Source organism: Cyanistes caeruleus, chromosome 17 (genome assembly GCF_971803275.1).
Source record: "Cyanistes caeruleus chromosome 17, bCyaCae1.hap1.1, whole genome shotgun sequence".
NCBI lineage: Eukaryota > Metazoa > Chordata > Aves > Passeriformes > Paridae > Cyanistes > Cyanistes caeruleus.
In genome coordinates, this window is record NC_141717.1 from 9,964,097 (window position 1) to 9,991,499 (window position 27,403).

Genomic DNA, 27,403 nt, shown 5'->3' on the forward strand with positions numbered 1-27,403 from the left:
CGAGTACCCCAACCTGCTTGCTTGGCATGACATGGGCTTGATGTAAGAAATACAGAATTGAGCTAATATAGTTACTAAACTGTCTGTTTGTGTCCAGGGAATGCTGAACACATGTGGAGCAGATGGAAGAGATTAAAAAAACATAGAATTATAGATGAGAAATGTTTACAATTAAAGCAACAAACAGGAGATTTCTCTGTAGTCTCTTTCCTGATTGTTTTGACACATGTTCGGGTAAAAAAGGTTTGACATACAAAACCTATTGTTAACTCCATTTACAATCAAATTCATTCGACTCAAACAACACTTTTCAAAATGATCTTTGTTTCCATTCACTCCAACCTAGCAAAGGAAAATCAATGTGTTTAACATCACCACTTAATTTAGAACATTTTAACTTGTCTGATGAATCTGGTATTTCAGCTTGTCCTCTACTGTTTCAGCTACCAAGGAAATTCCAACTAAGGGACTGCTAGATCAGATATCCTATGTCTCAGCTGGCTCAAAATCCCCACGATGGTTTTAGCACCATTCTTAAGAGAACCATGCCGACTTGGTGAATAACAGACCTGTTTACCTGAATATGGAAGAGCACTTAGTTTGAAGGATATTCTCATCAGTATTAGAAAACTCAGAATTAAAGGATGATGTATTGAATATTCTTTTTTTTTTGCTGCAAGTAGAGCAGTTCATTAATAACAATTCAGTAGAAAACAAAAGAAGCTTGATAGTTCCTTCTTGTTGGTGGGCAAGTCTCTCCACCAAAATCAAGAAGTAAATATCTTTCTATGACCCTTATAAGCTTTTTTCCTAAATTCTAGTTTCTAAGGTTCATGGATGTTCCTCCCACTGTGCTCATAACTGAGCAAAGCTGAATAATCCTGCAGCAAGAACTTGTGCTTGTGCTGCTGCTCACAAGCCTCGTGGTGTGATCTTGGCGCAAAAGCAACAGTACAAAATTGGAAAAGACCACGAATTTTACTCCAGACCCAGAGTTTTCTAAAAGCACAGGCTCTCAGCCTAGATTGTGTTAAGACTGTTTTTTCAGATCCCTGACAGGGTGTAAAATTACAGACAGGTCAATGCAGATAAGGCTGACACATATTTTCAAGCACAGGGAGAGTTTATGGCTATATTTAACAAAAACACTGAGTTCTGTGTTTGGGGAATACACTCTGCCTCTATATCCAAAAGAGTCACAAGAATCCAAATTCTATCTAGCTTCTCCTGTTGATCACATCCCACTCACTGGTTTCAAATTTTATCAGATTGTGCTTGTTTAGGGAAAGAGGTATGTTTTTGAGGTAAACACATGGAAAATAGGCTTTTTAAATGCATCCAATTTTTAGCTCTCAAGGACTTAGTGTCTTTTCTCCATAATGCTACTAAAAATGCAATCTCAGATTTCCTTTTCATCAAGGGAAAACGTGCAGGCTTGACAAGCTCGGGAGAAGGGATGTATTTTGTGATGTTGCCTAGAGCACATCTGTGTACAGAGCTATTTCTGCCTTTTTCTCAGAGCTGATAACATTAGACTTCTGGAGTTAGGTGTTTGAAGGAGCTGCAGACCAAGAGCTGAGTTTTACAGATCTGTCTGTAAATATCATAGTAGAACTCCTGGTACAGTGAAAAACCTGGGCAAAGTGACTCTTTTTAAAACTGAAAATTAGGTTCCCTCCCCAAACAAATGTACTGCCTGTATTTTATTGACTTCTAAATATTTGCAGTTACTATTATAAAGGTCATTTCTTTGAATCACATGTGACAGGAATCTTTCCCTGGTAGTAATGACTATTTCTGTTGTGGGGAGCACAGAGCACTTTCCAGATCTTTCTGAGATAGTCTGTATTATCTGACATTTCTGCAGGCAACGTTTACTTAGTGGTGAATTGTATTGTAAATTCTACAGCTGTGAAGTCTAAGGAAACAGGAGTCTTGGCAAATTTCTAAATAAAGCTCTGGTCAGGAGTGAGTGGGAATTTAATGAATAGAGATTGTGGAATCAATCTCTCAATGTGTTTTGATTAGGGTAAAGTGCCTATATAATAGGGGGTTTTATTGCACCACTAAATATGACAACACTGAAATTTATTATGTGCTCCTATTTATATTATTTTCCTTTGCTTTTCATTCTTATAAAATGTTTAAAATACAAAATATTGTTTTTCTGTAAGTTCTTCAGCTGGCAGGATTTAAATACAAATAAAAAGTTGAGGCCACAATCCCAATGCTGAGAATCTCAAAGGTTTTATAAGAATGAAAAGCAAAGAAAAATATTTTGTTTTCCCTGTGCATGGAAAGACAGGCTCTGTATGTGTGTGGTATGTCCGACTTTATGATTTTTGTATTTCTAGCTTTATAAGAAGAAGATGCTCAGAGAATTGCTCTGGTGGTTTTATTCTGCATTGAGGAGTCTCTCTGACCAGAAGGAGATTTTCTGGGCAAATGAATAAAGTTGAAATCTCAGCACATCTCGTCCTGGGTACCCCATAGTCTGGGCCCAGCCATGTCCCTGTGTCCTTCTCTTCACACAGCACAGTAACAGTCCCTCTGGCTGATGGGGGCTGGACACAGCTCTTTCAGAGGCTGCTGCTGTCATTCCTCTGTTGTCTGGAGAACAGATTGCAGAATGAAATTAACTTTACCTGACAGTAATAAATACAACACACAGACAGCACAGTGTTCCTGGGTCCAAAAGAAATAAATTCCATGGATTTCTACTGGGACTGGAGCAAGATTTAGTCTTGCAAGCAACACCATCCTTTATAAATTATATGGACAAATATTTGGAATTTAGAAATGCCTACTGTATGAGACTTCCTGTTTTTGAAGTCAATGGCAAAATCCCCATTGATTTGAGTGCCAACATGATATGGACCACAATAAGACATGTTTCCCATGAAAATTATGTTATAATTAACATTTGGAAATTGATTAACAAGGTGGACCTGATAGCTACAGAAGCTGGGGGTCATTAGAATGAATGGAATCTTTCTTTGCTTCTCTACTACTTTAATTCAAAATTAAGTAGCATCCTTGTTTTTACCAAGATCTGGTAATTTTTCATCCTGTACTTCATTTTGGTTAAAGCCACCTTAGTATACTTTATGACCATTGTCAAAACACGTGGAGGTTTCTTTTGAGGTGATGGAGTTATTTTCCGACGTATTCCTAAATTTACTTCCCAGTCAAAAGAGGAACATTTCAACACGTGGTCAAAGAAATATGGTAATTGTCAGTAGAAGGAGGAAACAGACACTCTTCAGGCAGCAGCGGGTGCAGGATGCCCAGGAATGGCAGCAGGTATTTGGCTGAATAGTTCACATGGCTGAGTTTAGGAGCAAGGCCCTATCCTGGTAGGAATGAAGAGGAAGCACAGGACGGGACCCCCCTCCTTTACCTCTGTAGTTCTGCCTCCAGAGAACACCTGTCTTTGTATGGAAATTATTTATGCTTATCAGAGAGAGAAATGCAAAACCCCGGATGGACTATCTGAATTCTAATTCTGATGCTGATGTTGAGCCTCCCTGAGGCCCTGCACAGTTGATATTTATTGTGTGCTTTGTGCCAGTACAGTTTGCCACAGGCATTTAAGTGATAGGCTTTGTCCTTAAAAAAGGGTGAAAGAAAGAGGTCAAAGCCAAAAGGGAGAATTGTTGATATTGCCTCAGTGTATGTTGAATAGATTCTTGTGCTACAAACCGCTTCATTGCAAGACAGATGATTCTAGGAATCAGATCCTACTGTAAATGTATCACAAAGAGTTCATGTATATCACTTAAGATGCTATACCCCCATAAACAAAACTTGGCTAATCTCTTTAACAGCTGAAAGGTTGGTATGAACTCCAGAGACACTATCGATGATTTCTGGAGATGAAAAATTGTGCTGGAATACAGGCCAGGTAGTTTTATTGTCAGGGTGTTTTTGTTTTGTTTCGGTTTGGTTTTGTTTATCTTTTCTCTTTCCTGTAAGTTCTTTTTACTTCTGTAATTTTGGTAGAAACAGAATTTGAGTTACATTGGTCATGAGTTTTTGCTTGTCCCTATATTGAAAAAAATTCAGCTTTTGCCTGATTAACTTCTGCCTTATGGTACATTTGGTTCATGTATGAATTTCCCCAGCTATCAAGATGGTAGTTTTATTTTAAACTGAAATAGTCCCATCTGATCTGCTATGCAAGCCAATAATAAATGGCAAAGTACTCAATTCAGAAAAATAAAATTAGGGGGATTTTTTCTGTACTTCATTTTGTTCTGTGCAGTTCATCTTGGGTTGGGGAGAGAAACAAATATTGTTATGGAGAGCAAAGAAACAGTACAAATATGTTTATGTATTTCTAATTTTGTCTTGGGTGTTGAATTGCCCTGGGTTCAGTTGCATAATGATAAGTAAAGCAACTGGACACAATCCAGTGCAAAGTGATGCATGAAACCAGCGCTTTTCCCCCCCAGTGTGTGAAAATTTGTATCAGCAAGAAACAGATAGTCTAACTTGTATGTAGCTGGAGAACTGCCTGCATTTTGATACCTACATTCTTTTAAAATGACTCATTCTTCAGCGCAGACACCAGATCCGTGGTGCTGAGGCCCAGCAGTGACACGGAGACACTGGCCTTCATTAACCCTCCATCCTCCCTTGCTGTGCACTGATGTGACCCCAGCAAGGGGACCAGAGAAACTGTGGGCAAGGCTGGGGGGAAGGTGCTTATTGGGTGGGGCTAAAGCCCAATATTTCACCTTACAAATCCCTGCTGGAGCCAGAGTTAGATCTAAATTCTGCTACCTTCTTGTCACAACCCTCAAGCCAGGTCCTCACCACTGGAACGTCAGTGTGCGACTGTCTGGGGTGGCCTGGCTGCAAAACCCAGCTACTTTCTGTCCAGGAGATGGGACAAGGTGCTACCGTTTCAAGGAAAAGGCCAGTCATTGCTTTTCTGCTGCTAGTCAGATATATTAGTAGTTATAGGCTTAACAATTATTTTAAAAATCCCCACCTATGGTAATGATTTTGTTCTTTAAGCATGTTTCACCAGGAAAACCTGATATGTGACTTTCTGTGAAGTATGTAACAGGAAAAACTCATGAAAAAAAGGCCTTTGATGTTTAAAGGAAATTACATTTTTAATAAATTACCTTTAAAACAACCTTAAACATCAGATAGAGAGTAGTCAAAGAATAATTTCTCTGTTTTGCCTTTTTTTTTAGAAAAGTAAGAAATGTAAAGCTTTCTGTTTTTTATACAGCTCCCCAACAGCTACCTTTATATGCCATAGAATAATAGTATTTGTGTGAAAGGATGGGAGGTTCAGTTCTAGAATGAATCTCCTATTTGGTTCTGGTTTTATATTGTTTTTTCCAAATCCACATCCAATCTCGGGGAGGTAGATCTTGTAGTAGGATTTGAAACAGTGCAAGAGTAAATATATAAATAAGTCAGATTAGTTTCAGGAGTGGAGAATGTTTTAAGTAATATTATAGACTAAGCCAGTGTGAAAATGTGGGTAAAGATCATGCAGATTTGGGCTGTTGCTAATCAGCCAGTCAGAAACTCTGCATTTTGGTTTATCACAATGTGACTCTTTCAAGTAAGACACAAACATACAAACACATTGCAGATTTATATTTGGTAGGTGAAGATCTGAAGCCTAATTGTAATTAGTAGTAGCTGTTTGTGGCTGGCTTACAGACCTCCCAAAGCTGAACTAGCAATAGCAAAGTGAGCACATCTTCCCCCACTGTGAGAGACAGCACTGACCTTTCAGTGTTCAGCAGGCCTTTGTGAAACTGCTGGGATTTATTAATCACTTGGATTGTTTGGATTGACAAAAGGACAACTCAAAACATGGTAGGTAATCATGAATGTGGGAGTTAGTCTCTGTGATCTCTGACTGGTGTTTAAAGGTTCACGATTTGCTCCCAAGTGACTGAAGCAGCAGGGTGAGAACTAAGGTCTTCCAGCTTTTTTTTTTTTATTTTTAATGCACAGTATTTCAGTTTTGGATGAGGTGTAACTTAACTATGCTCTTGGAGCAGTCAGTTGTGGAGTATTCTGCTCTTGCAATGGTCCAAGCAGTGCTGTGTGTTGGAAGACATTGATGGAGCAGTAGAGGGATCAAAATGGACAAATTGCTCTAAAACCAAAGCACAAGGATAAACACTCTCTCCAGCTCAGTTGAGTTATTCAGCAGTGGTTAAAAGTTGTCACCAAGACTGAGGGACACAGTGCCATTCAAAGCTTTGTAATGGCTTTGGTGCTGCTGTGATGCTCCTGGAGGGTGATGCAGAGCAGTGGCAATGGATTTTTATTAATCCCAAATATGCACCTTGCACTCCATGACACGTTCTTGGTTCCAACCATGGAACTCATCTGTGCTAATTGTGTGCAAACTCATTGAATTCTGCACCTACTTGACAACTAGTCCTTGCAGATTAGATTATTTTTCTTGAGGCAGGCAAGATTTGCCTAAGAGGAAATGTCATAAGAATAGGATGGAAAAGAAGAGTGAATTCTGTTGCTTAAAGGCTGGTCCTGCTAGAATAGAAGGGATAATGCACTAATCAAATTTTGACAAGGTATTAAGGAGAAAAGATGGGAAAGCATTTTTGAACTGCCTGTACTAAAGCAGGATGCCTGAAAAATAAAGCAGTTCTTATGCATAAACATAATTTTGATTTAGTTGGCATTACCCAGGGATAAGTCATACATCTATAGCAGTCATAAACGTCAGTGCGTGAAAGAATGGGCCTCACACAGGCTGGTGATGCCAAGAAATCAGGGAGACCACCTGTTCCAAGATGAGGTACAATATAAATAAATACAGATACCTCATCTTGCCCAGCTGGTACCAGCACAGGTAGCACATGTTGCATGTGGTGCATGTGGACATGATTATGTGACTGAAGCATACATGGCCTGACCTGCTTGTACAGGACAAAGAGAAATTAACAGAGGGAGTGATCATAATAAATAGCTGTTTTGTGAGAATGTTTCACTGTGATCGGTCTTCTTCAAAAAAAGGCTGGTTTTCAGGCTGCAGGGAAGGACAAGTGATCCATGAATTGCACTCTGCAGTGGGCCCTGCTAAGGTCATGGTGGTTAAGCTAAGATGGGGAGATGAAAATACTGGACTTGTCAGACAGGGCTTGGCTTGTTGAGTCCTCTTCCTTTGTGCTTTCTGAGAGACAGTATAGCCAAAGCACAGAATGGAGACTGAAGAGAAATAAATCGACAGGGAGCAGGGAATGACCAAAAGAAGGAAAACAGTGAGTGGAAAGGTGAACAAGATCTTCTTGTGTACTTTATGTTGGTGGTGATCTTGCCTTTCTCCTTTCAGCTGCTGGTGTCTGAGCCTGGCAGGAAGAACAGGACAAGACTGGTAGCCTGTAAACACTGACTTACAAGCTCTGGCAGGATTGATATCAGTGAGTTAAGATGTCTCTTGGCTCCCCCAGTTTTCTTTCTCTTACTATGTTTCCTTAACATGTTTGTTACACTTCGTAAGACCTCTTAATATCTAAAGCCTTTAGATGTGGAGGATTTGAACTGATGTAGGAAACACTCGCTTAAGGACTAAGAGTGTGCAGTCCTTTCCCAGCTTGGCTCCCGGCCTCTGTCTGTCCTGTCCCCAGCCTAGTTCTGCATCCCCTCGGAACGCCCAGCCCCACATCCCGCCGTTGGGAAGGCACAATTCCACATCCCGATGCCGGGAATGCCAGCCCCTCACCCCGATGCCGGGAATGCGAGCCCCTCACCCCGATGCCGGGAATGCCCAGCCCCTCACCCCGATGCCGGGAATGCCCAGCCCCTCACCCCGATGCCGGGGATGCGAGCCCCTCACCCCGATGCCGGGGATGCGAGCCCCTCACCCCGATGCCGGGGATGCGAGCCCCTCACCCCGATGCCGGGGATGCGAGCCCCTTGCGCCGCCCTGGGACCGCGCCGTTGCCGCTGTTGGGACGCCCCGCTCCCTGCCAGGGAGGCTGCTGAGCGCCACCTCGTGTCTGCCGTGCTGGGGCCGCGGCCCCGGCGTTTTTGGGAAGGGGGGATGGCTGGCTCGTCCCTCGGAGCCGGGAAGCAGCAGGATCAGGCAGCGGGATCAGGTGCTGAGCTCTGCCTGCCCGCGGAGCACTCGGCAGCCTCCGGGTTCTGCGTGCGAGTGGCACAGCCAAACTGAGGTCGTAAGGAGGTAAAAAAAATCGAGCCTCTAAAAACGTTTGTAAATCGTATTTTATGGAAAAAGCTGTCCTTCTTACATTGCTGAGTTAGCCAGGAGGATGGATATGAGGATTTGTTGATATACATTAAATTCTGCTCTGCAGTGCAAAAATCGAGGGACAAAATATCAGCGACAAGGTCAAGGAAGCTTCCAGGACTGCCCCTTCCAGCTGCTCTGCTGTTTTGTGTCACCTCTGTGACTCCTCTGGCTCCCTCAGGTGAGCACAGAGCTACTCTGACACAACCCAGACCCCTTCCATCCTGCCAGGATGTCTTGTACATGATCCTCCATCCCACTGCCGTCCTTCCCAGTGCATCTTTCCTTCTCTGCAGTGGAGGTCCAGTTTTCCAGAAAGATTTTTTTCTCTATAGTCTTGGTTCTCCCATCAAGCTGTGAAAAGCTTCCATTGGCATCAGTACCTGAATCATATCACCCATGCTAAACCTTATGTAGATGTCTTCTATTACGTAGATAAACACTGGATCCTCAAATGAAGAACCCATTTCAAACAAAGCAGTTCTTTGGCATTTGAAATATCCTGCAGTACCATACTCAGAGTGTCTAAATGCACAGGCAGGGCTATTGGAATTCTGCTTATTTTAAGACCAAAAAAAATCACCTTCTCCTGACAGGCTACAAGCTACACAGGATTTTGTGATTAAATCTGTATTATTCATACCACTTTCATGTTCAAAACTCCAGAAAAATAAGAAAATATTTCATGTGGTGGAAAACCCAAGTACGTTATGTGAGACCCCAGAGTCAGATTATGATGTCATTGGGAAAGGGCTGAAAAGCAGCATAACACAATGAGATCAAACCATGGCATGTGTGTTGTTGCTACTGTTACTAATACTGTTTCCACAAATGTTTGAGATGTTGTAGGTATTTCTCAGACATAAAAGAAAGAATTACATTTGGCCAGGTAGTTCACAGTGGGATATGAGGTTATTTTTCAGTTTGACATGGAAGCAAATAAAACAAACATAAAATTAGCAATTATTTGGATTCCTGTTGAGAACGTGTTATGTAACTACTCTGGCTTTCTTTCCTCATAACATAGGGTGGGGAAGATGATAAATGTAGATAAAGGAATAATACAGAAATTCAGCCACCCTGCAGCATTTCAAAGAATCACCCTTGGCAGGTGCTGAAAAGGTGTCCTTGAACTTCCACAGCATCACAGCCAGAGTTCTTTATCGCATTCCAAACTGTGATAAAAGAGCAGAATCAATAATTCAGAGAATGGGGACAGAGCCACTGATGCTGAATAGAAGTCCTAAGAGGTAAAGGGTATTTGAGAAGAACATAATAAGAAATCCTAGTTTCTCCAGTCATCTGTAACCCATGTTTAATTTCAGTTAACAAGGGCCAGCCTACAGGACAGTTACTCCAGATTTATACCAATATAAGCAAGAATGGAAAAAAAAGGCACTTGAGAAAGGAAAATTCAGCTAGAAGATTGTAGAGAATAAAATGTCATCCAATGATTAGTTTGGGCAATGGAACAGAGTACATTATGTTTGAAAAGGGAGAGCCACACTGCACTATTAGGTGTTGAAGTCCTGCAAAAGGGGCCTGGAGAGGAGGAGCTGGTCCATCTACACACCTACACAAATCCTTGTACAATCAGTGCACCCAGGTGCAAATCCCAGCTGCCTGGGAGGAAAAATACATAATTTGGCTATGGCTATTGAATAACTGGAAAAGGACCAGTGTTTCAGAGAAATGTGCAAAAAACTCAGAAACTAACTTATGCAGCAATGAAGATGTTCTGGGAGAAGCCTGCTGGTCCCTTGGCAATCAGAAACACTGTGAAGCATGGTATCCACACACAAGAAATACAGAACAAGAGAGATCTAGTCCTGTTTCAAGCCTCTGTTAGTATGTCCCAAACATTGACTGCCCACAGACTCATTTCCTTTGTTATTCAACTCTTCTGTGGGAATATCAAGTTTCATATTAAGACTATTTAGGTTTATTGTCTTCACTGCTCCCTTTGAAAGACCATGCAAGTGTGTGATCTCCTTCAATAGCTAGAAATGTTTTCTATAGTTTTCAGTCTAAACATTCTGTTGATCAGATTATAAAAATTTTATCTCATAGTCATGTTAACCTTTAACTCAGTTCTTTTCCCACTCTATTTATCATAAGATCTATTTATAAAGGACTTGCATAGATCTATTTATAAAGGACTTGCATATTGTTCCTCCACTGTCACACTGAAGAAGTCATGTTCTTTTTATCTCTCCCTAAGACTGCTAATTCTGTAATTGCTCTAATAGCCAGTCTGCACTGATTCCAGTTTAAGCTAATCTTTTTCAACACTGTTGACAGGAACTGTATAAATATTTCACACAAAATCTTACTAGTGCCTTGTCTAAAAGTGCCAATATTTCCTTCTCTGCTAAAAATCTCACCTAACCCATCTGAACACTACATTATCTGTTTCCACAGCTGTGTTGTACTGGCAGATTTGGCACACTGTCAGTCTATCAGAACACTCAGATCTTTTTCCTTCGCTGTTGCTTCCAGCTGATGAATCCCAAGAACATGACTTTGCAGTTCACATTATTAAATTTCTATCACTGCAGGCAAGAAGGTCATCTAATTCCAGTGTGGTAATCTGGTCCTGCTCAGCACTGGCAGTATTCTCCAGCTTTTTATCACATGCACAATTTTTGAGGCTGGGCCTGCTTATGTTCCTAGTTCATGAAAATGTGGATTATATGGTATTGCTCCAAAGAGTGATCCCTGAGGAATACCATCAGGTAATTTGGCCATTCTTGTAACTACTTTTTTATTATAACCTGTTGCTCCTTCTTCATATTGTTTTTATATTAATCCCTATCACCTCAACGTTCAGTAATGATTTCCTGCAGAGCACTGTATCAAATGATCTGTTTGAGCTTCAATAGACTGAATTCACTGCATTATTTCATTGCAGAGAGACAATTACCTTACTCAAGATACACCAGCTCAGACTGATACCCTCTGCTCTGGTAAACCATGTATATTTTCTCACATTCTGTTTGCCTCCCCACAATTAATTTGTTCTAAGACTTGGCATTATACTGAATTTTTAATATACATTTTAGAATATGTATACTTTCTAAAAATACATTTCAGAATATAAACATTGTATTTGCTATGCTGAAGTCCTAGGCAAGCTTTCATTGAAATTCATTAAACGCTGGCTGCTTTTACTTGAAAATTCATATACCAGTTATTTCAGTATGCTAGGGAGGAGATTGTATGTATTCCTCAATAGTTTTGTGCATGAAGAAATATAATCTGTTTCTTCTAAGACTTGCAATTTTTATTATACTACTGCTTCCTTTATATGTCATTCCCATCTGTTATTAGCCTAGTGTCAAAGCAAAGGATCATTGCTTATTCTCAAGCAATACTATCTCTTGTTAGTTGATTTATTATTAAAGAAAACCACCTTATATCATCCCTGTGTCTTTGATGGAGCTCTGCTATCACTGGTGGCATTAATTTTCTGCTTTAAGTTAAAATCTTCCTCAAACAAGGAATTGCAGTTATTACTTTCCTGTAATTTTACATCTCTTATAATTTATATTCAAGTTTGAATAGAGGAAGGAGGCTGTAAAAGATCCTCAGCACTATCCTGATGGGGCAGTTTTTGTCATCTCTAGTCCAAGTCCTTTCCACCCAAGCAGAATTTGTTTGGTCACTGCGATCACAGATTTCTTCACGCTCAGCCATTTCCTCAACATTCAGTGACACTTTCCCTCTCCTCTCATTTCTGTCTTCCCTAACAAACTCCCTACACACTGCATTAGTGGGAATATTCTGTTCTCAGCAGAAAGGCAGAAGACCTCTCCATGCTTCAGAAGGGTTGCTGATGAGCTTCTGATATCTCACCTTGCCTTTGACATTGCCATTCTGTGCAAGACAACTTTCAAGGGACACAGGGCATGTCCTGTGTGAGGCCCAGGGGGAGGCTGTCCCCTGCCATGCCCAGATGGTAACTAAACACTTTTCACAATCAAAGATGGCCTGAAAATAGACATTTGATAACTTACCTGCCAGTGTGAACACTCCACAGGTCCTCAGGTCCTGACTACCCTCTCAGGATTGTCATATAGAAGTTAATATGAAGAAAGAGTACAGAAACACTGGTTTTTGTGCTTACTGATGTGTTCCCCTGTGGATGTCATATTTCCAGTATTTTTCTGGCATTCACAGACAATTAGAATAGTCAGAGCACTTCCTATGGAGAGATATACTTGAGCTAATCTGCATGTCTTGTTCTTCGGAGAAATTATTTTAGCCACATCACAAAGCCATTCACTAAGGTTATAAATTTCAGCAAAGCCAGGGAAGAAATATGCTCCTACATACCTGATCTGCTGAATCCACCAGAGATCTGCTTCTTGGCACTGACTGCAGGATCAAATAAATATAAAAGACTTGTTGAGAAACAACATTCCTGGAGTTCTTTTGGCCCCAGTCACTCATGTCTGCACACACCCAGTTGCTGTGGCTGGAAGTGCCTCCAGACAGAGATGGATGATGCAAAATATTTTCCAAATATTTGTACAATGAAGAATTGCCATCATAGGCTCAGGAGCAACTGTTTTCAGAAAGTAAATATTGTGCATTTCTAGATTAGATAATAGCTAAGGGCAGCATGTACTGTAGCTGGAGTCTGAAGGCAAAGCGGTTCTTGCCTTCTACATGAAGATGAGATTTAGGCTGTGCAGCTCAAGGAATACTCTCCCTTTCACCCATTACCACTGGCTGCAATGCATGCTTATTTTTTCAGAGATGTAAAATTTAATTAGACAGGAGGACAGCAGCAAAAGGTTCAGTGTATTGGAGCAAGAGTAATAAGTTTGTATCTGATTCATCTTCATTCCATCAGACCAAAAGTAGCCCAGTTCTCTTCAAAGTGCCAGCAGTTCCACAGTGTTTACAGTTTAGCAGCTCTGGTAAGAACTTCTGCATTTCTCCATGTAGCAAGAACAGCTCTTTTATTGCAACATTATTAATTCAGATACAATAGCTCTCCTGTTATCTGGCAGCATTTTTGGACTATGTTTCCTTATTGCTGTTCTCATGCCTTTCCATTGTAGTATGTTAAAGAAATTTTTGGCATTTACCTGGCATATTGTACCTGCAAAACACTTTAGTACATCTTAATTAGTAGTTCTCAGAGGGTAACAGGAAGTAATTTCTCAATAGAGAGGATAGGAACAGCAGTTTCAGTGTTGAAATGTCCCACTGGTATTTCTGTGGCCTGTTTGATGCTCAGAATATCTTTTAAAGAGATATTTGGTCAGAGGCACATTTTTAGAGGAGTTTGGGGATTGATTATTGCAAAAGGACAACATGGTTTAAAGTCACACCACCAGTGCAGTAACTTCTAGAAAGACAGAATGGTTGGCAAAGAATTTTTGGTCTACTGGTAACAAAGTGTAGAGGCGTTCTTCCCACCAGCAGAATGTCAGGAAACTATCTGAAATTTCTTGTCATCTTGGTGAGGCACCTGCTTCTGTAAGAGTTCTTTTTGCTTGCCTGTGCTGAAAGGTGGCTGAAACTGGAAGTTGTTTCACCTGGGGGAAGAATTATGTGTGGGAAGTGGCTGCTGAAATAAACATTTGATCTTGTGTCTACAATTTTAGTCTGGAGAGTGAACAGGAGTCTTACCTAAAACTGGTGAAACAGTCCAGCTTGTGTGATTCATAGCAGTAATTCCATGCAGGAATTCTGTGCAGTCTGTACAATGCTGCTCGGGCTGGAAGCCCCATTGGGTAGATAGGATTTTGTCCATGATTTCTGCTCTTAGGCAGAGTGTCACTGAAAATGGTACCATAATTAAACACTGATGAAGAAAATTGGGTAAATGTGTGCTCTGTTTCTGAACATCATCTTTCAGCTCGAGCTCAGAGGGAGTTTTGCACATGCAGCAATATGTGTGACAGCTTAATAGAGATGGCAAGGATATGACAGTATTCATGATACTGTAATTAATACCAGCAGTATTTTAATAGTACCTAACTGCCAATATATGTCCCAGGTCCAATTCAGGGTGACTGATTGGATTAGAAAAGCATTTTGTTTTGGTGCCTCTACAGTCAAGGCAATTACTATTTCAGCTTGTTGTAGTCTGTAGCATCAATCCATCTCTTTTCAAAGCATTATATTCACATTGGTTTTTTGATAAAATGAACTTTGCAATGGGAGCTCTTGTTCTGACTGCCAGGCAGTATTACCAAATCAGAGCTGTGACCCTGTAAGATGCACATGAGTCAGCACTGGGCTGAAGTTCTGACTGCAAAATCAAAGTGCAAAGACTTACTTGGCTTGTGGGATAGAGAAGCCTTATTCAATACCTCACATCTTATTCTGTTACCTAAAGATGCACAATGTGAGTTTCCAGGGGATGATTGCTTGAGAGTTGAGCAGAAAGGAAGGTCACAGCATTTTTGCCTGTTTTTCAGTTCACCATAGATTCATTAGCATTTAGGGAAAATGCTTTATGAGTGATCACACACTTCTTTGTTCCAAACCATATTGTAATGTGAACTACATGTCACTGAAAATACAGAATAATCTTTCCTGTTTACAGAACTAGACAGTCTAGACTTCAATTTATTTATGGTATTTATTTAAAGCTTCAGTTTTGACCTAGATCCAGTTCTCATTTCTGAAAGCTACATAAAGTTCTGACTTGCAGCAATTTTCTTCTTAAGGCTGTTCATGGATATTTATGTCAAATCAAAAATTCCAGCCTCTTATTACATGAGCCATGTAGTATTTTTAACAAAAGTCAATTTATTCTATGTAAAATTATGCACAGGATACTGCAGGCAGGGGGAAAAAACCTTGTGGTCCACACATATTTGTTATTAACTGCTTTAACTTGACCTACCTGGTTTTATAAGCAGCAGTGTCAGGGGAATTTATTGCATCAGAGTCTGTGGAGAGAAAAATCAAGGAAGAATTATATTCACCCCAAATTAAGCTTTAATACTGCAAAGCTGTCATTGTGTGTATCAAAGGCTGTTGAAAGTCATGTTGCTGGGAATAACTAGGGGGCTTGTTCATGCAGTCATGATCATCTTTCTGACAGAAGCTCACTTTCAGGAAACGTGATATGAAATTTTCCTTAGGTTCTCATCTCATTCCCATACTGTGTTTATTTCACCCTTAGTATGCTTCATCTTTAATTTCTCAGTTAGGAACTAATTATCTACAGAACTGTATAATGAAAGATGAGCAAGCCTGAAAGGAGTCTTAAGTGAATGCAAGTTACTTTTTCTTTTCCTAATTTTGGGAACGGGAGTTTCCTCAACTTATTTGGGTTGAGGCCCTTGCGTAAATAGGATCATGTTGTGCTTCTAAACATAGCCAGAGATTCTGATTTCTGCTTCTTGTAGTTCCATTTGAAAGGCACTGTTTTCTTCCATGTTCTTTTTAAGTGGATGTATTTCTTCTTTTCTAGTAATCTCTGCAATATCTTATCGGTCTCTCAGGGGCTGACCCTTCCCTCTGTGAAAGGCTGGAACTGCTGCTGAAGTCTGTAGCATTGAAACAAAGGGCAGAATCAATGAGAGATTCTTCTGGCAGCTTAAAGGCTTACAGAATTTGTAGCACTAATGTAGACATTGTTTCACTGGGATTTTGTATGCATTCTTACACATGTATGTCTATCATGTGCAAATCTATCTATGCAATTCTGTTCCATCCTTCCTCAGTAATTTTTACTTTTTTTAAGATCAGGCAGGAGCCTGAGTTCTTCTGCCAAATATAGTTCCAAGCAAAAAGCAAAAGTGTATCAATAATAATGCAGTAGACAGAGAACACAGGAATGACTGCTCTACTTCAAATCTGTTTGACTGTGTCTCCTTTATGCTGAAATCATTGCACAAAGCAATCAGTTGCAGTGTAAGAGTCTCTTTCTGTAAATAAATGTGGCTATATATGATAGCTGTTCCCAGGCCAGATGATGAATTAGACTCAAAATTACATACACAAAATGCATGACCAATTGCATATTTTAATTTGTAATTATCACAAGTGCTTATGTTAATTGCTTGTTGTGCAGTAGCAATAAAATAAAACATAACTGGTTTAGTGTTTCCTGTCAATGCATTTTGGGTGTACAACAAATTTATTGGTCCTCTGAACCAATGAATATTCTTTCTCTGTGTGAATGATCTATATATATACCTGGAAATCATTAAATGCAAGATTTCTTCATCATAGGATCAGAAAATCCCTAAGTTATTATGTACATGCTGTTTTCCAAATGGTGACCCTCCTTCATATCTGTCTTATTTAGATTTTTGCTTCTAATAGTGGGCTGAGCATTGTGTTTTCATTCCAAAGTACTAAACATACTTTCATATTCTGTAATGTCATGCAGTTCTATACAGCAGCACAAAACTCTGCTTAAAGGAAGAAAATAGCCAGAGCCATCTGGAGAGGCACTGAATTTCTCAGTAGCGGACAAAGTGTATTCCAGACAAGGACAGGAAAGATAGAGCAGAAAAGAAGTTAGAGCACATATGGGAAACAATATCCCTTGATGAGTTCTTTGGATATTAAATCAACCTATGCCAGAGCTACTCTGTGTTTCTCACTCAGAGTTTGCTCTATAAGGAGAACTGTGTGCATTGATTGAGCCACCTGCACAGTGCCACAGCACCAGAGCATACAGAGGTGAGCCTGGGTTCAGGCTGGAACTGGTGCTATTCAGATCTCTGTAGGAGTCATTGGCAGGTGATGGTGGGGCACATACAGGATCTCCTGAAGTGATCAGCTTCTAGAGACCTTCCTTCTTGTGGTTTAACCCCAGATGGGAACTCAGCCCCATGCAGCCACTCACTCATGCCTGCCCGATGGGGTGGAGAGAGAATTGAAAGGGTGAAAGTGAGGAAACTCATGAGTTGAGATAAAGGCAGTTCAACCGGTAAAGAAAATCCATACACACAAGCAAAGTAAAACAAGGAATTCCTTCATCACTTCCCATGACCAGTTAGGTTCAGCCATCCCAGGAAAGCAGAGCTCCACATGTAACAGTGACTTGGGAAAGCAAACGACACCACTCTGAAAGTCCTCCCTTCTCTATTCTTCCAGCAGCTTTAAACATGGATCATGAAGCCTTGTGGTCTGAGATATCCCTTGGGTCAGTGGGGCTCAGCTGCCCTGGCCGTGTCCCTTCCCGGCTCCTTGGGCACCCCCATTCTCCTGACTGCTGTGTGGGGTGAGGAGCAGAAAAGGCCTTGACTCTGTGAGCCCTGCTCTGCAATAACAAAAACATCTTGAGTTATCAACACTGTTTCCAGCACAAATACAAAACACAAAACACAGCCCCATACCAGCTACTGTGATGAAAATTAACTCTATCCAAACCAAACCAGCACACTTCTCCACTTTCTCTCCCATTAGCACCTCATCTACAGGATAAGGCTCACAGTACAGGGACCAGGAATCCTCAGAGTGGATATTTCCTCTGCAGTGGGTCTGCCCAGGCAGGGAATCTAGATCAGTGTGGAGAATGTTAACAGATGGCTGCCAGGCTCGTGTTTGCCAGCTGGAGAAAAGCACAATGCAGCAGGGATGTTGTGTCCAAGCTCTTTGCCAGTGGTAGGACCAGCCAGGGAAGCTCTTGTAACTATCCTGATCTTCAACAACTATAAGCAAATCTAGGCAGAGGAAAAATCAGATGTCACATGCTGATGGTACTGGTTATGCACAGAGAGCACCACAATATTTTCTTGTATGACAGGAGTACTTCATGTGTAGAAATGTAATGTGAGTTGTGTTAATTTGCTTGATAAAAATAAAATTTTCTGTACCTATGTTCAGAGAATCAGCATTTTGAGACATATCTTTAAGAAAAATAAATATGTCTAGTGGTTTGTATGGAATGAAGATTATATTTGGGTCAAATTAAAAAGTAGTCTATACCTTGGTGGATAGACTAGCTGTAAAATTTAACCAATGAAAGGGTAAAAGTGATAATCTTGCTTTTACCAGCTCAGCAGTAAGCAGAGCAGGTGCAAGCCATGTTTAATCCATGACCCCTGGGAAATGGTAATGTTCATTTCTGTTGTCTTCCCGTGCCAGATGCCAGGCTCTCCAAATTTCTAATTGAGAGCACTGACTAGAAAGAATTATAAGGCACAACTGAGCACCTGGGTCACATCAAAATGAGAAAAGCTCCTTAACTACTGCTTATTGTAACATCCCACTGTAGGCAACACCTGTGGTATGACTTTATAAATAGATAACCTGAGCTGTGCTCACACAAGGGTAATTCAGAAGTTGTCAGCTTGTTAGGCAGTTTTCCAGCCATGTGCTGATGGCACATGCCCATAACCCAAGAGGAAATAATTCTTCATGTTTATACAGTACATTATGACATGAAGTTATGGGGCGTTTGTTTTCTTTAAAATTCCTCATCTGCTTTGGCATTAAAAGAAGTTCCAAGCAGCCCTGACATTAGCATTTTCTAATGTCTTGGAGTAGGTATGTCACCTGCCATGTTCTAAAAACATTTGGATGGCCAAAACTACTTAGCCCTGGTAGCACACACTTGCAGAGGAATTAAACCTTTGGCGAAGGTGCTGATAATGATTTTTACATGTAGTTTAATCACTTGTGATGTTTTTTCTCAATTTGCAGTGGTAGTCACTGTACCTTCTGGAGTTCACAGCCCTGAAACACTACATCCCTTTTTTATTGTGTACAGATATGAAAGAGATCCTCTTGCTGAACATACTACAGCCCCTGGGTTTTGATTAGCTTTGGACCTTTAGACTGAATTTCCTTTATGTTCAAATAATTTACATTTGAAAATATGAATAAAACATATTTTTCGGCTACCGTTGATTCCTGATTACTCAGTGTATATAGAGGTTGACTCATGAGATTCAGATATAGTCAGCAAATTATCATCAAACACCTTTCTACTCTTCAGAAGTCATTTAGAGTCTGTATTGTCTGATATACCACAAACATCCCACTAAGATATATTTGTTGGTTTTTACATTGCTTTGGTATCAAAAGAAAACACCAGATCCCCGTGAAGTTAAATGCATTTTTTTACCTGGACCAGTTTTTCTTTTCTGGGACTGGAGAGCAAAATTGGCATTTAATAAATGAGATTAGACCTTTTGACTTTGGTCAAAGCTTTGAAAAGCAGCAAGGAGGTAACCATTTTGAAAAATGTCTTTTGTTCTCAGGTAGTTCATGCTTACATAAGGTGGGCTCATTCCCTAGATTTTCCTAAAGTTCATCAGTAAAAAATACTAAATGTGTTTCTCCATGTCCTGGCACACATGAGCAATGTAAATCACAAAAGCAGCTCTACTCCCTTGTAGGAGTATGGCCAAAACAATACAGTGCAGATTGAAGGACATACAATACTGCTGTCATCTTAGGGGCAGGAAAAAATATCCCACATGACGAGTTGAGCTCAGTAAATTGTTCATGTTGGGGCTGGAAAACCAGTTACAGGGAGTATGAGCTTTGCTTAAACTCTTTTTATCTGTCTGTATTTTATAATCCTACAAGCAAAGCAACTTCACCTGTAAGACTACAAAATGTAAATAATTTTATAAAAGTTTCTGTTGAATTAGCTTTATTGAAAAGATAAAGGAATTGTGGAAGGTAGAAGGGCTTTGATTCTTGGATGATTTTTGGACTCTCAGACTGAAAGGATAAGGAAAATGAGCTACATATTTCAGGTCTGTTTTTGTATGTGACCAGTTAATAAGTAAACTTTTAGAGTAAGGTGCTGTCCTTAAGAGGGCCAAGGTGCTTTGAAATGCATCTGATATTTGTTTTTAGTGAGTTGTTCCTTGTCTGTGGCATAAGCTTCACTTATTAGGTTTTATTGTTTTCTCTATAATAAATTTTCACTGAAGGATTTTATACTTCTTTCTCTTCTGATTACCAGATAGTACAGAAATTGATAACCAATTGTTACCTTCTGGAAATGGTTCTTCTTCTGAATGTGATCTTTTAAACCAATAATTATTAAAAATAATTAAAATATCAAAAATTTTGTTTTCCGTTTAACATGTGGAGGATATATTGGTTTGTGCTCCTTCCTCAATTGACGAGATTCTTCCTGATCCTGCTTAAGTTGTCTTAATTCACCCAATTCTTTGTGTAATTGTTGATATTGAAATGTCAGTGCTCTGGAAGACAACATACATTTATATAAGAAAATGTAGGAAAGCATAAGCTTTTCAGTACAAGACACATCCTTCCCTTACAGTGCTGCAATGAACTGCACCTTCCTCTAAATCTTGGATCCTTGTGCTTTTCTTTCAAGTGTGCACTTCAGCTGAAAGCATCAAGACACCAATTGTCTCTCTGTTAGCATCTTCCTTACTCACTTCTTTTATCCTTTTCTGGATCTGCCCCCCAGATCCATTTGCTTCTTTTAAAACTATTATTTTTGTCAGTATGACAAATTATTTCCAAATCGGGATGAGCTTCCCCACTATACACAGAGGGGTCCTTAGCCTGAAGCCTTCGCTTATGCTTTCACTACAACTGAGTGTGGAAGCCAGTGAGAGACTGTTGAAAGGGAATGCAAGTGGTCTAAAATTATTTCTGGTTTAATTTTAGAGCAGTTACATAGGATTGGGTTATTAAGGATATTTAAAATGAAAGGTGAGTGCCTGCATATGTAAAAAGTTGTCCTTTAATCTTCTGTTTCAGCTTGCTCAATGTTAATGAGGACTAGTACTTGTATGAGACTTTTTCTTGATTGTTTTCTATAGTTAAGTATAAAGTGGGATGGAAATGGAAAGGACTACCTTAACAGACAGATTAACAGGTTTATCAAGGATTCCCTGTTTGGTAGGACTCCAAACAATTTTTGTCTTTTAAAAGGTGATACATTCAAGTGGTAACATATAACACTAATCAAAATTTAATATTAGAATTCCTATTTAGAGAGACATGCAAATCATATTTTATTTTGTGCTCAGACGTTTGCCTTTCTTTATTGAAAGGATTTGTGATGAAGAGATTCCTGCTGTTCAAGAGGTCTAGAAACAGATAATGATTTTTTGTCATTGTATAAGCAGAGTTTACATCAGCAAATACGTAGTTAAACACAGCTAATTACAGGAGCATTCTGCAGGCTGGAGATGGTTTGTTTCTTAGAGGCACTGCCTGATTCTGTACCTTGTAGGTAGTTTTACTGAACCCTTACACTTAGGCAGAAGTGGTGCTGAACTGTCCTTTTGCAGAAGTGCTGTTGTTGTCACCTACACCTCCAGTGTAAAAACAACCAGTGCCTCACATGGTGACATTTGCTTTTTTGAGCGGTCTCAGATAGGACAAGTTCTTGAGAGCTGCTGAGCAGCTTCCACAACTATTGCTTTAATGAAAACATTGCATGAGGGGATGCTGAACTGCAACCTCGTTGTTTGATCTCCTGCTTCTTACTTGGTGTGTTTGTGAGAATATTCTTTCTAGTTTGCTTTTTTTTCCCTTGACACACATACAATGTATATTTAGATCAGGACTGCATTAGACATTCATTTGGTTAAATGGTTTCTCACTCTATTCAGTCCTGCTTTGCTGCATCTGGAACAAAATTTAATAGTCCACACAGTTTAATGTTTGCTAAAAATAAATAGGAGAGGGTGGAAGGAATTTCTAATGTAGCTGAGAAAGTTTTACAACAGCTTCTTTACACAAAAATCATAACTTTGTATTTCCTTTTTGTGTTAATGGATATTAATTAAATCCCCTAAAAATGTGGAGGGAATAGACACACATATCATTTCTCTCTTACAACTTTGGTGGACGGTTCTATACAAAACTTTAAAGTAGAGATTTATCACCACAGATGTATCTTTTATTTCAGCATTAGATAATCGTCAGTGTCATAAAATCCAGCTTCAGAATTGGCATGAATTGGCAATTTGGATGGCAATATCATCAGCGTAACATGTGGGGAAAGAAATATACCCACTTGTGACTCTATTTTTTGTAAACCAGGATGAAATTCTGTTGAGAATAAATTTATACTGATGTTGGCACTTACACTTCTTTGAGGGAGTACTTAAGTTCTCTTTCACAAAAATTTATTCTTTTGACTAACTACATTGATTCCATAGAATGGTCAGTGGACTAAAGTGAAAACAATTTAATTTAATAAAGTAAATAAATTTAAATTAATTGAATAAGGTACATTTACAATTATGAATGCCTCAACATTCATTTATTTTTTGCCAAAGTAAGCAGAACCTTCCCAACCAGGCTTATCAGAAGCCACTAGGTATTCCTGAATCAACAGAAATGAAACCTGCACAAAATTTTGCAGGATGTTAGTGACAGGTGCAAATCCAAATATTAAATATTTGCCAAGAAGAATATAATTACTTAATGATTTACAAGGAATGAATGAAAAAAGAGCTGCTTGATCTCTATTTAACACATTTTAATATTCCAGAGGTTTGTTTCTCCATGTGCAAACTTAGTCATTTGTGGAAGAAATCAAAGAGTTCTGACCTAAACCCATTTTAGAATGACAGATAGATACTAAGAGAAAACAACTGACACAAATTAGAAAATTTCTTTTACTGGTTGTTTTAAATGTAGTTTTCTTCATCCAGTTTTCCTTGAAAAGTGAAATTCTGCATGCTGGGCTTTGGAATGGAGAAAGTAGCCTCAGTTATAGAAAAATGCTCTTAGGTCACTGATGGCTGAAGGTGGAGGTTAAAATCAGTGATATTTATTTCATCTCTGTCAGATGGAGAAGCAAATCACTTTGTTAAATACAAAAAGACAACACTGATAGGGAAAGAAAGGTTATATTTGAAAGCATGAGATGTGATTCTTTTGGGGGGAGGGAGAGCACAGTGTGTGCCTCAACATTCATAAATAGAGAAGCCAATCTTTGTGCTTAAAACAGTGATTTGGAATAAAGAGCTGGGTCCTGTGATCAGCTCGGTTCCTGATGCTCGGTGATGCTGTTTTGTAGTAAATTAATTGTGAATATTTTGGAGCTTTATTCACAGTTACATTGAGGACCTTTAACACCCCTCTGTCAACTTGCTCAGCCTGCTAGACAAATATTCCTTCTGTACCAATAATGTTAGCAAAAATATTGAAGAAAACCAACTGAGAATAGAACCATCAACATCCTTTTGTTGATCCAATTATCTGTCTCTAAAAAAAGGTTTTAACACCTCCCACGCAGAACAGCAGCTTCAGTAATTTGGCCATGATAACAGTGTATAATCAAGAAACATGAGACTGTGATACGTGGTGAAATATCCCATTTTGTGTATAGGAAGCGTTTTGTTTAAGTAAATATATTTCCTTTCTAAGTATCTTTTGGATTACTCACTATTATGTTGCTCATCCCATTAGTCTAGTGTAGTTACCACAGATGTTTAGCTGCAGAAATTGTAAATGGGTGAATCTATCATTCCTGAGATGGAGATGGAGATGAGGCTTTGCATCTTTGGGGTTTTATGTTCATGGTGTATTTGAAGATAGGGAGTAAACTGTGACTAATGTGTAGAACAAAGGATTAGAAGGTTTGGTTATTTAGCTTCTACCAGTGACTAATTCACAGCAAACCTTAAGTGTCCTGTTTAGAATAGTGCTCTAACAAGTCCTTGTAATGATATGCTGCCATTATGTCCCAGATGATATTACAACATGATGTTTTATCAGAAAATTACATCAAAGGCCCAGCATTCAATTATGATAGGGTGGGTTGGGAAATCAAGCAGCCTGCTGTGCTGAGATGCAATGAATTGTTTTCAGCAGTGAAATTAGAACACCCTTGCATTGTAGACCTGCTGGAAGGCTACAAAGGGAGGTTTATACTTCATGTCTGTAGCTGCTATCAATCTCGACATTTTTTCTGTGTGGAATTTGCATGAGGTCAGTGAGAGAGCTCAGAAGTATCTCAGACCCAAGGCACTGCAGGGATCAGGACACTGGATCTGCCCATGTTACACCACAGAAACACGGTGTTCTTTGAATACCCATCATTACAAAGCATGGCTCTAACCTCAGGTACAAGGAGCCACACTCATGTCCAAGGCCCCAGCTGTGATGCGCATTCTCATGGGAGGGAGATGAGATAGAGTGAAGGATATAGGACTAACCTTGATGTTTCCACTGGATATTTACAGTACATACAGAAAAAGACCCAGCTTTTTTATCACCAGCATCAGTATTACAACAGCAAAGAGCTGTTTAAATGGAGATGGTGTCTGTTTGCACATGAAAAATATTATGCCATACATACTGTATATTCTATATTATTATATAATATCACTAATTTTAAAGGGAAGGGATCAATGGGATTTTGCCTCCCATCCATGAAAACTAGACAGCCAGACAAACAGTATGCTTGGACTACTTTTTAAAAATAATTAATTATAAACAGAATAATGAATTAATAATAGTTTACTAAAGCAACAAAAGAGAAGATTGTATTCAATTTTATTATTCAAATAAAGTATTTCCTTTGGAAGGAAAACTAATTAGAACATTTCAAAAAATATGGGCCATTTGGTAACACAATTAGCATCTTCAACCAGACAGAGGATAGCAGATTGGGGTTAGACACACACTTGGTAAGAGTAATTTGATTCAAGTATATCCTCACGGTAGAAAAAATTCAGAGGGACAGAGGGGATGTAGGGTATGTTTTGTCTTCCTGGACACCATGTTCCAAATACTACTCTGAACACAAAACTTTGGTGTATTCACAGAGGTGCACTCATTGTACATTTCGTTTGAGAATCTGTGCTTCCAAAGTCTTTATATAATCTTGACATAATTAGCATTTTTGTTAAATTATTTGGAAAACGGAAATCCAGTTTGTTAGTCGTATGGTATTTCCCTGTTTCCTCACTGCAAAGAGCCCCTGATTCCTTAGGATTAACACTTCCATTTATGCTGCTTAGAGCTGACACTTCATTTTCATGTACTCAAAGTTCAGCAGAATCACAGACCTAAACGAGAATAATCTTTATTTCTAAATCCTGCTGGTATCAATAATTTAACAAGGTCACCTAGAGTCTTGGAAGCGCTCAGGCTGCAGAGGGAGGGTGGTGTGCCCATCCCAGAGTCTAACCTGGGACTCATCAGGCTCCACAGAACAGCAGGAATAGGCCGCGTTCATCCAAAGGGATGGCCGGGGCTCTGCGCTCCCGCAGGGATGATCCCAAAGGGATGGCCGGGGCTCTGCGCTCCCGCAGGGCTGATCCCAAAGGGATGGCCGGGGCTCTGCGCTCCCGCAGGGCTGATCCCAAAGGGATGGCCGGGGCTTTGCGCTCCCGCACGGCGGGGTGGTCCCGGAGCAGCTCTGAGGGGGCTCCACGCCCGGACCGGTCCTGAGGGCACACTAAGCCGCCAGGAGGCGCTGCTCTCACCGCGCCCTAGAGTCCAGCGCGCGGGCTCGGCCAAGCCCCGCCTCCCTCGTCCCGCCCCACCAGCCGGTTGGCGGAGAGAGCCATCAATCGGAGCGATGCCCCGCCCTCCTTTAACCGTTCGGAGCGCGGCTTGATTGGCAACCGCGTGCCTCTGCTCTCGCGCCGCAGCCTTCCCTCGCCCTAGCTCGCGCTCTACGGAGCGAATGGCTGATATAGCTGTCAGTCAAGGATCAGCCCCATATCAACCAGTGGAGCCGCCTCCTGAGCGTGAGACGCGGTTTGATTGGTGCACCCAGCTGTCAATCAGCGGCGCGCCCCGCCCCGTCGCGGTCAGGTAGCCCGGAAGATGGCGGCGGCGGCGGCGGCCGGTGGGGCTCTGTGAGAGGAGCGGCGGTGGGGCCGATGCCGCGGAGCCGAGGAGCGGCGGCTGCCGCGGGGGCTCCCCGGAATCGCTGAGAACCTCGAGCCCCTCATTCGGCGCCGGGTCTCGGTCCGGGAGCGGACGGCATGCGGCAGCGCGGGGGGCTCGGCGGGAGCGCCGGGCGGCGGGGGGGCGGTGGCCCACGGCTCCTCGGCTCGCGACACCTGCTCGGGCTCGTCCTTCTGCTGTGGCCGCTCGTGGGGAGCGGCGAGGCGGCTCCGCTGCCGCCAGCAGGTGCAGGTGAGCTCGGGGAAGCGGGGCGGGGGTGCGGCTCCGCGGCGGGGCCCGGGAGCGGCGGCACTGCGGGTTTCCGAGACACCGTCCCTCCTCCCCCGTGCTGCGGGCAGGGCTCCGCCGAAGCGTCGGGAAGGGCACGGCGGGCGGATGGGGCTCCCCGGCTGTAGGTCACGGCTCTGCCGATGGCAGTGAGCGATATCCCGCTGTAGATCGCTCAGACCCCTGCCACTGAGCTGTGCGTTTGTTCTGTCTGTGTGTTTACCGCAGACCTTCTTCCTGTAGTTCTGCTGTTATCGCCTATACAGAGCACGGCGAGATTTTTCTTTTTCTGGTTTTGCCTGTGAATCACGGGGACTCCCGTTCCTGGGTGGAGGCTCTTCAGGGCAGACGGCGCTTCCCTGTTTTCCGGTCAGATTAGTCGGATTCCTCCCCCGCCCCCCCGGTCCGGCCTCCCTAAATAGTTATATAGTTCACATTTATTTCTCTCGTATATTAGGTAATGCTGACTTCCTTCGATTTCCCTGCTTATTTTCCTGTTTGTCTTAGAAACACAAACTAAGCAATATGCCCTCGCAGTTGTAGGAGTGACTGATCAGAGGTTTATTAGTACTCACAGGTACCAGCTTTGATTCATTTCTATTGTTGGCGTTTCACTGGGACTTGCAAACATAACATTGTATTGAGACTGAATTTTCTTAGGCTTGGGTTGATTGGAATCTGTGCTGAGACTCCCTTCTTGCCGTGAGGAGTTGTACAGTTTAAGTAGACAAGATGTTGAGGGAGGAGCAGGAGCAGTGGGGAGGGAAAGATACGAAGCACAAAGATTAGGTAATTTGGCTTCTCTTCCTTTTGATACACGGAGTATCAAAACAGGGAGTGGAACCCATACTTCTTTTATTTTTGGACTTGTGTCTCTTTTCCAGTAATTCCTTCCTGGAACATTTATTAATTGTTCAGTAGTCACTCCCTGACTCCCAGTCCTCATCAGCCTGCTTGGAGGTTTTTCATGCTTTGTATATAAGTAAATTATGGAAAAAATAAAATTGTCAGTCAAATCTTTATTTCTTTTGATGCTAAATGATAATTTTTTTAATTTATAAAATACTTGGGGTTTTTCCA

The 27,403-nt window shown here is 40.9% G+C and overlaps 2 protein-coding genes across 4 annotated transcripts in view; one reads left to right on the forward strand and one right to left on the reverse strand.

Annotated features, from left to right (window-relative positions):
- The window catches only part of LOC111936032 (parvalbumin, thymic), a 27,499-nt gene extending 14,754 nt beyond the window's left edge, over positions 1 to 12,745 (reverse strand). The window contains exon 1 of the mRNA XM_023936752.2: positions 12,590 to 12,745. The gene's annotated coding sequence lies outside the window, so the exon portion shown is untranslated. The remainder of the gene's footprint in view (positions 1 to 12,589) is intronic.
- The window catches only part of LMTK2 (lemur tail kinase 2), a 107,824-nt gene that overhangs the window by 40,036 nt on the left and 40,385 nt on the right, over positions 1 to 27,403 (forward strand). The window contains exon 1 of one of the 3 annotated variants that reach the window (XM_086854783.1): positions 25,804 to 26,287. The exons of the other annotated variants lie outside the window; for them this stretch is intronic. Coding sequence (XP_086710909.1) covers positions 26,134 to 26,287 — 154 coding nt within the window. The 5' untranslated portion in view covers positions 25,804 to 26,133. Of the gene's footprint in view, positions 1 to 25,803; positions 26,288 to 27,403 lie in introns of those variants that run through there. 3 annotated transcript variants of the gene reach the window in all.